Source organism: Polypterus senegalus, chromosome 3, assembly GCF_016835505.1.
Source record: "Polypterus senegalus isolate Bchr_013 chromosome 3, ASM1683550v1, whole genome shotgun sequence".
Classification (NCBI taxonomy): domain Eukaryota; kingdom Metazoa; phylum Chordata; class Cladistia; order Polypteriformes; family Polypteridae; genus Polypterus; species Polypterus senegalus.
The window spans coordinates 55132767-55145910 of record NC_053156.1 but is presented as its reverse complement, the minus strand read 5'-3'; the positions used below and the strand labels follow the sequence as shown (position 1 = coordinate 55145910).

Sequence of the window (13144 nt, the reverse complement as noted above, 5' to 3'; positions counted from 1 at the left end):
TCTCATTGTACTCACTTTACACTCTGAGAAAGTTCTGTGTTGTGCTCGAAATTAAACTGATTAGGCATAATCCCATTCGGCATCAAAGCAATAATATCTTTTCATGTCTCTTATAAAGTGGATGGGTGAGGAATACACTGTTGGTATGTTGTTATGTTTAGCAGAATATACTACTGATGAAAAGGTTTAGAACACCCCCATTTTTTTCAGTTTGTGTTATAATTTAAGCAGTTCAATAACCTGAAACGGTACAAAGTGTCCAAACAATGCTTCAGAGGGTGATGCAGCACTTTTTGGTCCAACATTGCTTTTATACAGACAGAGGTTTTGTAAATAATCAGCAAACTTTGAAACATGAGTAGGAACTGGTTGCATCAACTTTCAAGGCTTAATTAAAACTAGAATTACCAGAGCCTACGAAAAAACTCGTAGATCCGTCCCACCTTAAATCGCTTCTTAAAACCGTCTCGCCTCTCACCAGCGCCTTTTGTTCATGTAAATGTGCTGATAAACACAAGCTGCTATTCCATCCCCCCTCCAACTTAGAAAGTGCACGAACTTCTCCCAGCTCATGTCTTGATTGATTATCTGGGAGTGAAGTGGATTTTTAGAGTGGAAATAATAGATCATTATTTGGAACACACTCATTTCATGTGTGTTCCGTTTCTACAGTAATCTGTGTAAACACATTGTTAAAGCAGACACTTTTTCATATTTTAGTAATAAATGTTACAAACTGTAGGCATAAACTATAAAATGTGTGAAGCCTGAAGGCAAAAGATCAAATAAACACTTTCACAAAAGGTTCAAGAATGTTACAACAGCTTCCGTGCTGTACCGGTAAGATTTCGTCACTCGGAGCACAGCAGACTTGCCGTACCTTGGAGACCGGAGATCAATTCCCCACTGGGGAGAATTATTATTTTTTTTTTTTTAAAAAGTTCGCTGTTCAGCCTGCCTGAATTCCCTGTCTATCTATATAGTGATAACAGTAATTTTATTATTATATGGCAGCTTTCCTGTCTGCCTATCATATAGTGCCTTTCCTTCCTATCTATCTATCCCCTTAGCTGTTTTTTTATACATCTTATTATACAGTCCCCTATGGGGTGCCAAACAGGCAATTACAATGATTTTCGGAATATATAAAGTCATTCCTGAATATATAAAGTCGTCATCAGAATATATCAAATCATTCCCGAATATATAAAAATTTCCATGCTTGTCATTTCACTCGTACTAGTGAAAGGTAAACTTCGACAGAAGCCACTCGGAGTTGATTGGGCTTGTGAGGTTCGTCCAAGAATGCGCCCATTAAAAAATAAATAAATATAGTGTTCAAAATGCCGGGCACATACATCATTTTGAATGAATTAACTGAACAGTGGGTTTTTGTTTAATATTTTTCTGAAGATGTTTTTGTTAACTTAGTTCATTACATTGTAGTAGGAACTCATTGAGTTTACTAAAATGTGCCTGAGTCGTTTCAATTAATATAATCTGACTTTAAATTTATATATTCAGAAATGAGGTTATATATTCCGACGCTGACTTTATATATTCGGTAATGACTTTATATATTCTGACGCTGACTTTATATAATCCGGCTTTGACTTTACATATTTGGGAGTGACTTTATATATTCTAATTCTGACTTTATATATTCAGGAATGACTTTTATATATTCTGATGACGACTTTATATATTCAGGAATGACTTTATATATTCCGAAAATCGTTGTTATTGTCTGTTTGGCACCCCATAGGGCACTGTATAATAGATATATAAAAAACAGCTAAGGGGATAGATATGTAGATAGATAGGAAGGAAAGGTACTATATGATAGGCAGACAGGGAAGCTGCAATATAATAATAAAATTACTGTTATTACTATATAGATATTATTTCTTTACTTCCTACAGCGTAAAGTCATGAGTGCAGTGCTTCCCATGTACATATACAAAGTACAGCAAAGGCAAAAGTGCATTCTTGTTCCGATGTAGAACAATCATCATGATTTGAGTTTGCTTCTGTTATAGCGCGTCTGAGAAAACAGCAGTGTCAAATGCAGGGGTTGGGTTTGAGTTGGGATTGTGACCGCGGCTGAGAGAATAACAGAATAAAAAAAAAAAGCTAACCTTTACAAGTATCATAAATTACACTGGCTGTTACAGACTGGAATCAAATGTATGTTTTTATTTTAAAATGGTAAGAATATGTGCAGCTCACTTTTCAAAACGGACACATCTAGAATCAAACCTGTGAAGTTTAGACTACCCATCAGGAGCCGATACCGTTGCGCCACCACAGCGCTCTTAGCAGATGCGTGTCAATATCGCACTCTTAACGCAGGTTGTTTTTCTATAGTTATATTTTTGAATAAAAGCCCACTCGTTCTATTATATTTGTACTTTTTGTGAAACTGTTTCTTTGATATTTGGACTTCAGGCTTCACACATTATAAACTTCATGTCTACATTTTGTCAATTACGACTAGAACATGAAAAAAACATTTCTTTTTTAACGATGTGTGTACATAGATCTATGTAGACACAGAACACACATGAAATGCATGCGTTCCAAATAACGATCTAGTATTTATAAAAGGTGTCATTTTGCTTGACTTCTCACTCTATACAACTCCAAGCAACTGACACGCAGGTAAACAGTCTTGAGCTGAGAAAACTGTACGCCGGTGGGGGATGTGATAGCAGGCTGCTTGCTGTTTGCTGCTTTGCCACAAATTAAGACGACCAAGGACGTGACGGAGAGATGTGAAGCATTTTAAGGTGGGGCGGATCTACGAGTTTTTTCATAGGCTATAGTAATTCTACTGTTAACTAACTTTGCTGCAGAAAAGCTGTAGGTTGTCAACCCATTGCTTGTCTCCTGAAAAAGGCTTTTTTGCATAACTCTGATGACATTTTTAAGCTTTTTCTAACCTCTGGCAGTTTTTCTGTTTATTTATCTCAACTAATGAGACTACAGTATATACAGTATTAGCATACATGAATCCAGGAACCATAAAAAAATCTAATTTGTAAGAGTAACAAGACATAAACCATTAAAAAGTAAAAATATTATACTTTTGGCATATTCTAGTTAAAGTCCACCCAGAGTTTACTGAGATGTTTGGTAGGACCTAAAACAAGCAGTTCTGCTTAGTTCAAAATAGAATCGTGCGAAAGCAAGACTGGAAGAAACTGGGATAAATGTACTTCTTTCAGCAGAACAATGATCCAAAGTAGCCTTGAGGTGGCACAAGGACATAAGACAATGTAAAATTAAAAATTTACATTTAATGTACATTTTAATGTAGGATGTGTTCATTTGCAGAATCAGAGAATTGTACAAAGGTCTGAATACTTTGCAAGGCACTGAATAAACTTTTTATTGTTGATTTAATTTCATTCACCGTTTATGTGCTGCTGTAATCAGAGAAGGACCAAATGTTGTTATACTGCAGTGAAAAAATACATTTATTTATATAGCACATTTTTACACAACAGTGTAGCTCATAATGAAAACAAATTATTCATAAATATTTCTATAATGCATACAGTCAAAGTAAAAAGTATGTGAACCCTTTGGAATGATCTGGTTTACTGCATGAATTGGTCATAAAGTGATCTGATCTTCATCTAAGTCACAGGTATTGATGTACACAATGAGCTTAAGTTAATTACATACAAACAATTCTACTCTTTAATGTCTTAATTTTATAAACTCATTCAACGTTCACAGTGGTAGTGGAAAAAGTAAGTGAACCTTGGGATTTAATAGCTGGTTGACCCTCCTTTGGCAGCAATGACCTCAACCAGGCACTTCCTGTAATTGCAGATTAGACCTGCACATCGTGCGGGGGGAATTTTAGCCCATTCTTCCCTGCAGAACTGCCTTAACTCTTCCATATTCTTTGGTTACCTTCTGTATATGGCTCTCTTCAAATCATTCTACAGCATCTCAATAGGATTGAGGTCTGGGCTCTGACTGGGCCACTCCAAAAGGCGGAGTTTGTTCTTCTGAAGCCACTGTGCTGTGGATTTGCTGCGATGTTTGGGGTCATTGTCCTGTTGCATCACCCAGCCTCTTCTGAGCTGAAGTTGAGGAACAGACACCCTCACATTATCCTGGAGAATTTGTTAATAAACTTGTGAATTAATTTTCCCCTCAATGATGCCAAGCTGTCCAGGCCCTGATGCAGCAAAGCAGGCCCAAATTATGATGTTCCCTCCACCATACTTTACTGTAGGGATGATGTTTTGATGTTGATAAGCAGTACCCTTTTTACGCCAAATTAAGTTCTTAATGTTTGTTCCTTCCAAATAGTTCAATTTTGGTTTCATCACTCCACAAAACATTTTCCCAGTACTGTTGTGGAGTGTCCAAGTGCTCTTTCGCAAACCTCAGGCATTCAGCAATGTTCTTTTTTGATAGTAGTGGCTTTCTTCTTGGTGTCCTGCCATGGACTCCTTTCTTGTTCAGTGTTTTGCATATAGTTGACTCATGAACAGAGATGTTAGCCAGTTCTAATGACTTCAAGTCCTTTGCTGTAACTCTAGGGTGGTTCTTTACCTCATTGCTGACTTTGCGCTGTGCTCTTAGGGTCATCTTGGCAGGGTGCCCACTTCTAGTAGCCACAATATCAAATTGTCTCCATTTATAGACAACTTGCCTAACTGTAGACTGATGAATATCTAAAATCTTTGAGATGACTTTGTAACCCTTTCCAGCCTTATGTAGATTAACAATTCTCAGTCGTAGATCTTCATACAACTCTTTTGTGCAAGGCATGATTCCCATCTGGATATGCTTCTTGTCAAAAGCTCAAACTCAAATTTTATATTGTTTTTTACCAATCAAAGTAATTCTAGGCCACACCTCTGAACTTGTTTCATTAAATGGACTCTAGGTATACTAAATTCTGACTGCAATGAGGTTTTTAAAAAGTCATTAGCTTAGGGTTCACTTACTTTTTCCAACCTTCAGTTTCACAGTTTGAATGATTTATTCAATATGGTCAAAAATTATCTGAAGATCTGCGTATCTTTAGTTATAGGAGACTGTGTTTGTTCATTATTGTGACTGACATGAAGATACGACCATGTTTTATATGGGAATTAGACATAAATATATATAATTCCTAGGGGTTCACATACTTTTTACTTTGACTGTATAACAATGTTTTAGATTTTAAAAATGCACAGGATTATTATCCTCCTAGTTAACAGTCTCATTTTGCAAATTGTATGGATAAGTGGCAAAATTTGCATGTACCATTCACCGTGTGTTCTTAAATATGAACATGTGTGCTCCATTTGTGTGTTTATATATATATATATATATATGCGCCTTGAAATGATGGTCATTGTAGAATATTGTTCCATAAAACAAAGTTGTTTATCATGTAAAGTAAGTTTATTTTTCTGTCAATATAGTTTCATAAATTGCTTTAATTCCATCACCCGCACTATTCAATCATTGCCTGACTAATAACATGCATGCATTGCTGTTGATAAAATAAAGCTGTTTTTTGTTTAGTGTGTGGTATTTTTTTTAATTATACTGTATTTATGAAGTGTGTTATTCTGTTAATTTCAGGATGAGTACTCAATCTTCCCGCAGTCTCATTCTTTGGATATCCATGGCTATGTGCTGGTATATTCGGTGACATCACAGAAAAGGCAAGTTAATTATGTATTGCAAATGAAGAAATGAGTTAAAAGTAGACTCTAAAGGCAGATTAGTACACAGTAGATGTGCAAGACATCCTTTCTAGTTGCGTTAGATGTAAACCATAACATGCACTGAAAAAGCAAACACGAAATACAGAAAACACCAAAATTATAACAATACTAGCCAACCCGCGGCGTACCATACGCCGCATAATCAGGACGGTTTTTTTAATGATTTTTAAGCACAGGGAGAAAATTAACATTTGAAAAATCGGCAATGTAATAAATCAGCAAGAAAAGCAACATTATAACAATGCACGGAACGAACCAACACAGTAAAACAGTTTGCTATGGTGCATGCGGTCGTGCGTCGTAACCGAAAACTCGGTTTTTAAAGACTGCTTACTTCATTGTGTTTTAACCTCAGTTGTAAAGGATTGTTTTGAGGATCCCATGGAATACCCCTCACAAACCGTTTAACACGCTGCATATGGCGATTCACCTCCGCGAGAAACATGCCTCTATGAACAGTTAACATGGCTCGGAGGTGCCAGGAGTTGGTGGGCGTGGCTCCTTCTGCGTGCGCCATAGGTGTCTTACTTGTCGGCGGCTCAGTGAGTCCACACCCCTTCCGGCGTGCTTTCCATGGTTGTCTTGCCTTAGTGAATTAAAAATATAGATATTTTTTGTAGATAATTTTCCAATAGTATAAGCGGTTTGCAGTGTCATGATGATTTATGTATTTCTTACAATTATAGCAGAGGCAGGTAAAGTGTCTTTGTGAAAATCACTAATTGTGTTAGAGGCAGAACTCAAATCAGCACTGTGCCTTGTTAATACAGGAAGAAGCCAACAATCTCACGCATATCGTCTCTTGGTTTTGCAGTTAGATTAGGTGTTCAGAAGTAATAAGTAAGTTTATATAAAGAGAAAAAAAAAACATTTTTTTCCAGGTCATGACAGTGGGTGAATATTCAAAAACTGAAACATTTTGTACTTCCATTTTGTATTCCTGTTTTTTTTTTTCTTTTCTTTTTTGGAAATGTACAAAAGTCAAAAAAATCTTGATAGTGTAGTAGTATTATTATGTGTCAAGAAGCTGTTTATTTTCCTTTAATGTGTTTTAGACATCTAGTCTATCTTCTTCTCATAGCCTTATCTGGTTTTATACGTGCCATCTTTGAAAGTGAAACACTCAGCATGCCTTAAAAACATTTACTCCTACTTGTGTGTTTCACACTTGCGCTTCTTGTCTTGTCAAGTCACCAAAGTCAAACTGACTGATCAGATTGCTTAGTGGCACTGTACACTTAGACCTTAGTGTTTTATTATATAATAGATGTACAAGCTTTGTGTAATTTTAATTATGAACACTAAATTGATTTTGTTTTTATATAGCCAAATTTAAAATGCCATCCCTTATTTATATATCTTGAGCTACATGACCCCCCATTAATGCTTGCTTTTATTTTGTTTAATTTGTTATTTAATTACAGTATGAAAGCAAATATGAGGCTTCATACTATCTGTTATTTTTTGCCATTTTTACTAATGATAAAGCAGAAACTATTCTATAGTAAGGAATAGAAAATGTATTTACACTTTCACTCCTTCCTTTCTAGTTTTGAGGTAGTTCAAATTCTTCATGACAAACTGCTGGATATGGTTGGAAAAGTACAGTAAGTATCCACAAGAATCAATGTTAGATGATGTTTCTCCAGATATTAGCATGAAAGTTTGCCATAATAGCTAGCTTTTGGCTATTTGAGACATGGAAATACAGACTTCTCTTAGACAATATAAATGAAATCTATGCAAGTACATTGGGATTAGATTGTATGATACCATCAGGAATGCCAAAGAAAACAGTGCATGGCAGTAATGACAGATGTTGCAAGAAGTAGTATCGGCTACTTTTACCTGATACTTTTTCGAAAACACTTCTTTTAATACTACACTACAACTTACAGATGTATTTTTACTGTTGGAAGTCATGCAGGTGCAAGTTGTCATTAGATCTCACATTTAAATAAAAATTAAAAAACTGTTACTTTATATAAAAAAAAAAACATGATGAAATACAGAATGTGTTTTACTTGTCTAATCTAAAATTAGCTTAGGGCCTGCCCTCCATTCTTTTCTTCTGGGTAATGTTTCTGGTTATATAAAAAAGATACATGATGTTCTGTTCTTCTTCAGTTAGGTCTTTGTAAAATTGCAGTATAATACTGAATAAACTAAAATTCAGATATTTTTGTTATGTTACTTTTGCAAGAATTACCACTCAATAAAAAATCATTTTTTTTTTTTTATCTTTTTCGGTTGCTCCTGTTAGGAGTTTCTACAGCGGATCCTCCTTTTCCATGTCTTCCTGTCCTCTACATCTTGCTCTGTCACACCCATCACATCACCTTCATGTCGTCTCCCACCACACCCATAAACCTTCTCTTAGGCCTTCCTGTTTTCCTCTAGCCAGGCAGCTCTATCCTTAGCCTTCTTTTCCCAAAATAGCCAGCATCTCTCGTCTGCATATGTCCAAACCAACACAATCTCGCCTCTCTGACTTTGTCTTCAAACCGTCCAACCTGAGCTGACCCTCTAATGTACTTGTTTCTCATCCTGTCCATCCCCGTCTTTAACTCTGCCACCTCCAGCTCTGTGTTCTGTTTTTTTGGTCACTGACACCGTCTCCAACCCATATAACATAGCTAGTCTCACTAACATCTTGTAGACTTCACCTATCACTCTTGCTGATACCCATTTGTCACAAATTACAAGTTACAAAACACCAGGGAACCACATAACTGCAAAAAAATACATTTTGAAAATTTAAATTGGCATTTAGCTGTATTGATAAACTTCCCTTAGTTTTGTTAGTTAACACATGGCATCTACCACCTGGGGAAATGGGACTGAAAACAATACTATTAGTATCACTGTAAGACAATGTACATTGACATTTCCCTTAGTCCTTCGGTGTTCTTACCACAGAAATAAACAGGAAGAGGCATTTTGGTTGGTGTTCTCCATTAAAGGTACCAAATTATATTTACCATGATAGTGGTTTTAATTCTTTTCCACTAAGGTTTGTAATTTCCTGAAGTCTGTTTAAGGTCATCTTCAACAACAGATATCTAGAGTGTGACAAGTTTCACAGAAATTACATTAACCTTTGTGTGTTTTCCCCCCTCTACATTCAGAGTGCCAACGGTTCTTGTTGGAAATAAAAAGGATCTGCACATGGAGAGGTACATATTTTAAGATAATAAACAGTATCTTGCAAATTAATTTACTGACCGCTTCTGTCCTAAATTCTTCTGTACTTTGTTAGTGATAATGCAAAAGCAGTTACAAGCTGTGTTCATTGTGGTATATATTGCTGTTCTTGAGTGAGCGATTTAAGAGTAATATTTGGACTATAAAAAAATGCTGAATTTACCTTTTGTTAATTTTTTTAAATATTGTAAAACACTGTAAGTTCTCTGCAATAATGATTTAAATCTGTCATTGTTTCCCGAACTGAACTTGGTTGTTGTATTCCTACACCACCAGCTATGATACTCCCAGTCTAATAGTAATGTTTACACATGTAAAAATTTAATCTTCATTTATATTTATCTTGAAAGATAGAGGTTGTGTGTCATACTTTAGTCTAAACAGTAAAGTTTGGATAACAAGAGGATATTTCCTTTTTTCTTTTGGATAACCATATTTCTAAAGAATCACCAAGTTCATATTTCCTGCTCAAATGTGAGTGATATTATACTTTGCCTTACAAAAATTCTGTAAGGAACTGCTATGTATCTTGAAAACTGGTAATAGGGCAAGACTTGTGTAGCATACAAGTGTACTTGCAAAGAATCAAGTTGCTCATTAATTGCATATACCAATGGAAGAATTTGATATTCTTTATTACAACATGTTGTATGAAAGCTTTTCTTTATAGTCCTGTATTTAACCAGAATACAGGTATTACTTAGTTTTAGATAATAGGCTGAAGTGCATGACCTTTAACTTCCCACCTCTTTCAAGGATGATTAAACCAGAAGAAGGGAAGAAGCTGGCTGACTCATGGGGTGCAGCTTTCATGGAATCTTCTGCCAAGGAAAATCAGGTAATATTTTTTAAATTGATATTTTTATTTTCATCATTTTTCTCCCAATGTATTAAGTTCAATAAATTAATATTGATTGTATAAACAAATGTATGGGTTTTTGGTGTGTTTTAGTTTAATGCCTTTCATTTAGCGATTCGGTGAAGGATAGCAATCGACTACGTTTACCCAAATATCTACATGCAACATTAGTAACTCTAGTGTTATTCTGTTAAAAACTTAGCTTTTTCAGTATGCTAAATATGAATCATATTTTTTAGTTTGTGTTTTATTTCAGTGTGTTTTTAATTTAGAGCCATTTAGATAATGACTCTTGTGGGCTCAGAGCTCATGTGGGAAATATTCTATAACTGAAACTGCAGACAGGCACAGATGACCTCATTGGATCATTAATATTCATGAGGTAGTTTTCCAAGACTGTCAAATTTGGGATTAGATAAAATTCTGGGGTGTATGAAAAAATAGACATTGACACGATTCTGAGAAAATAAGTATAAAATTGTTAAGAGTGGCATTGTTTATTAGAATGTACAGGTAGGGTATATGTTTAAGCTTAGGTAAAGTGAACAGTGTGTGTATGCTTGTAAGAATGTGTGAAATGGAGGTTTGGAACTTCAAAATGAAGCTTTTTCAAAAATACATTAACAATCAATGAGAAAATGGGATTATACCAGTTGTCCCAGTTTTTTGACAGATGCAATGAATTGCATAATGCTGCCAGCATGACACTATAAATTTAATGAATTTAAAAATAAGGAGGAGGACAGAGAGAGATACAGAAACAACTGCCAAAGAACAAGACAACTTCGTCAGATTTTAGGAAAACCTATATAGCCAGCCTATAGTTTATAGCGACCTAATATGAAGCTTGCTGTGTGACTCATACCAAACATTTACACCTGGTTTCCCCATCAAATAAACATACATAATAATTTAAATAGTTTGAGTATTGCTTTGCTGAAGTTGTCCTGTTATTTACTGACATCTGGCATTAACCAATGATTATTAATGAAACAAACTGTATCCATTAAGGTTACATACTGTCACGGGTAGCAATTAGTCCTTGGCTTCTGTTAGACTATGTAGCTCTTTCAAAGGTAGCCGTACAAAATACAAAAGCCTAACTGGAGTAGTATTCTGAAATGTCGCTATTTCAGGAGAAGCGATCTGAAGATCGATCGACGCAAAAATGAATCCCGGGAGAGCCATCTCATGAGTGGAACAGCTTCTAGCCCCCCTAGTAAGGTATCAGAGTTGAGGTAGCTAGCCTTGTTCAGTGCTGCGATATTCTTGTGTTGTGTTTTGAGCTTATCTGTGCTGAGTGAATGTTGAATAGCTATAAGTTTTGCAGGACATATGTGCAAATCAAGGCCAACAGTTTAGGCATGTCCAGTGTTAAATCAATGTAAAAAGAATCTCAGAGGTTAAAGTGCCTTTCGTAGATGTAATATATTTTTTCTTGTTAACATTTTTGAAATTTACAAAGAGTAACTTACCTACCTTGTCTCTTGTGTAAACAGTAGTAATGTGAATGCTTAATAATATACAGTACTTGAAAAACAAGTATGAATTGCCTATAGCCTTTATATGTCAAAATGTTTTGTGAAAAATGTGATCTAAATGGCAATTACTTAAATCATTTACTTTCTATAACATGACATTAATATACTGTATTTAAATAATTTCTCGTTCAAGTAATAACAAATGTTCTCTTCCGAGGTGCAACTTACATCTTTTACATTACTATTCCAAAGCAGTACTTTCTTAGGAAGAATAAACACATTGTCCAAAAGATGGAGTTTGCGTTCCTTTTTTTTAGGCATACCTTTGTATGGCTCCCTGTCAAACTGATGTTCATAGTGTTGATTTAAGAGCACTGTTGTTAATTTTTTTTTTTTGGTCTTATAGACTGCAGTGGAAGTATTCAAGAGAATCATCATGGAGATGGAGAAAGCTGATGGCAACACACAGTCCGAAGATAAAAAATGTTGTGTGATGTAACAATCTAGAATTGCAAGCAGGGGCTAGGAGCCATACAGTTTGAGCTCCTGCCACATCAGATCAGCAGCCCAACTCTTCTTATCACAAGGCAAATAATGCAGTGGTGTGTAATTTGCCAATTTCAAAATCCAAAAAAAAAAAAAAAAAAAAAAAAATGACAGAATCATGACTGGCTGAAGCTAATGATCCACAAGAACCTGGATCTGTTCTTCTGCACTGAATGTACCAGCTTCTTGATACCTGCCTTGGACTGGCAGACAACAGAAGCTCCTTTGCAGCAGTATTTTGTAAACAGAGGAATGCTATCTTTACTCTGGCTAACATAATTAGGAACTGTACCACAGAGGAAGGCTGCTGAAAATGGTGCTGTTTTCTTTAATGCCAAATGTTTATGTAACCTTTTTTTTGGGGGTTAGAGGGAGTGGTGTGTGGAGGGGTGCGATATGAGGAGGGAGAGATTTTCAGCAAATAATTAAAAAAAAAAAAGTTAGAAACTTACTTTCCCCTGACACATTGGTGTAGATATATAATAGCAGTTCTCACCTGTCTTTTATGTTTTGGAGGATTCCATTTGCCTGTGTTGTGAATCTTCCTGGCTGGTCTCTGCATGTCTTATGCGGGTTTTACTAATTAAAAAAAACAATAGCTGCATGATGATTTGTGGCACACATCAAAACACTTTGATTGATTCCACAATGCCCCTATAGGTGATAATTCGGTTTTGGATATAGCAGAGGAAGTGCTGAAAGTCATTTAGACTGTACTGTATGTAATTTAAATCATGGGTTTACAAAAGTAACTGCTTGTAAATTCTGGGGTAAGGTCATTCTAAAAGGGTACTTAACTAACATTTTCTACTGTGACCAAAGCACAGGGAGATGTTTTGTGAAAAGAATATTGGTAGAGTGGTTGGGGAGAACGCTAATTAAATCGCATTACAATTGGACTTCTAAAAATCTTTTAAGAGCAGAAAAATGTCAAAGTCAGATTGGTGAGAGTAGCACCTTTAATTAAGTTTATCTCTTACAACGAATCACTTAGCAGTGACACACTATAAAAATGGAAGTTATGTAGACACTCTGCAATCTGTACATTCACCTAAACATTTTGTGAACCTGAGTGCAAGTGCAAATGTAAAAAATGTTAGGTCTAGGCCATATTATTTTTAAAAATACCCCATCCCCCTCCCAAAAAAAGGCTGCCAAGCTATTTGTAATTTGGCGGCTGTTCTTTACATTTTAAGCCTGTTTTAATGAACTCCAAAAACTACAGTTTGTTCTTCACTGTTCTTTTTTTAAAGCATTTGGGTGCCTTTCATGCAAATACCATTAAGCACAAAGTTAACACCTCCCAG

The 13144-nt window shown here is 35.6% G+C and overlaps 1 protein-coding gene across 2 annotated transcripts in view; it reads left to right on the top strand.

Annotated features, from left to right (window-relative positions):
* The window catches only part of rhebl1 (Ras homolog, mTORC1 binding like 1), a 30640-nt gene extending 18558 nt beyond the window's left edge, over positions 1-12082 (top strand). For both annotated transcript variants that reach the window (XM_039747234.1, XM_039747235.1), the window contains exons 4-8: positions 5602-5684; positions 7298-7354; positions 8876-8923; positions 9708-9789; positions 11698-12082. In XM_039747234.1, the coding sequence (XP_039603168.1) occupies positions 5602-5684; positions 7298-7354; positions 8876-8923; positions 9708-9789; positions 11698-11790 (363 nt within the window). In that variant the 3' untranslated portion in view covers positions 11791-12082. The remainder of the gene's footprint in view (positions 1-5601; positions 5685-7297; positions 7355-8875; positions 8924-9707; positions 9790-11697) is intronic.
* Positions 12083-13144: the final 1062 nt, after the last annotated feature.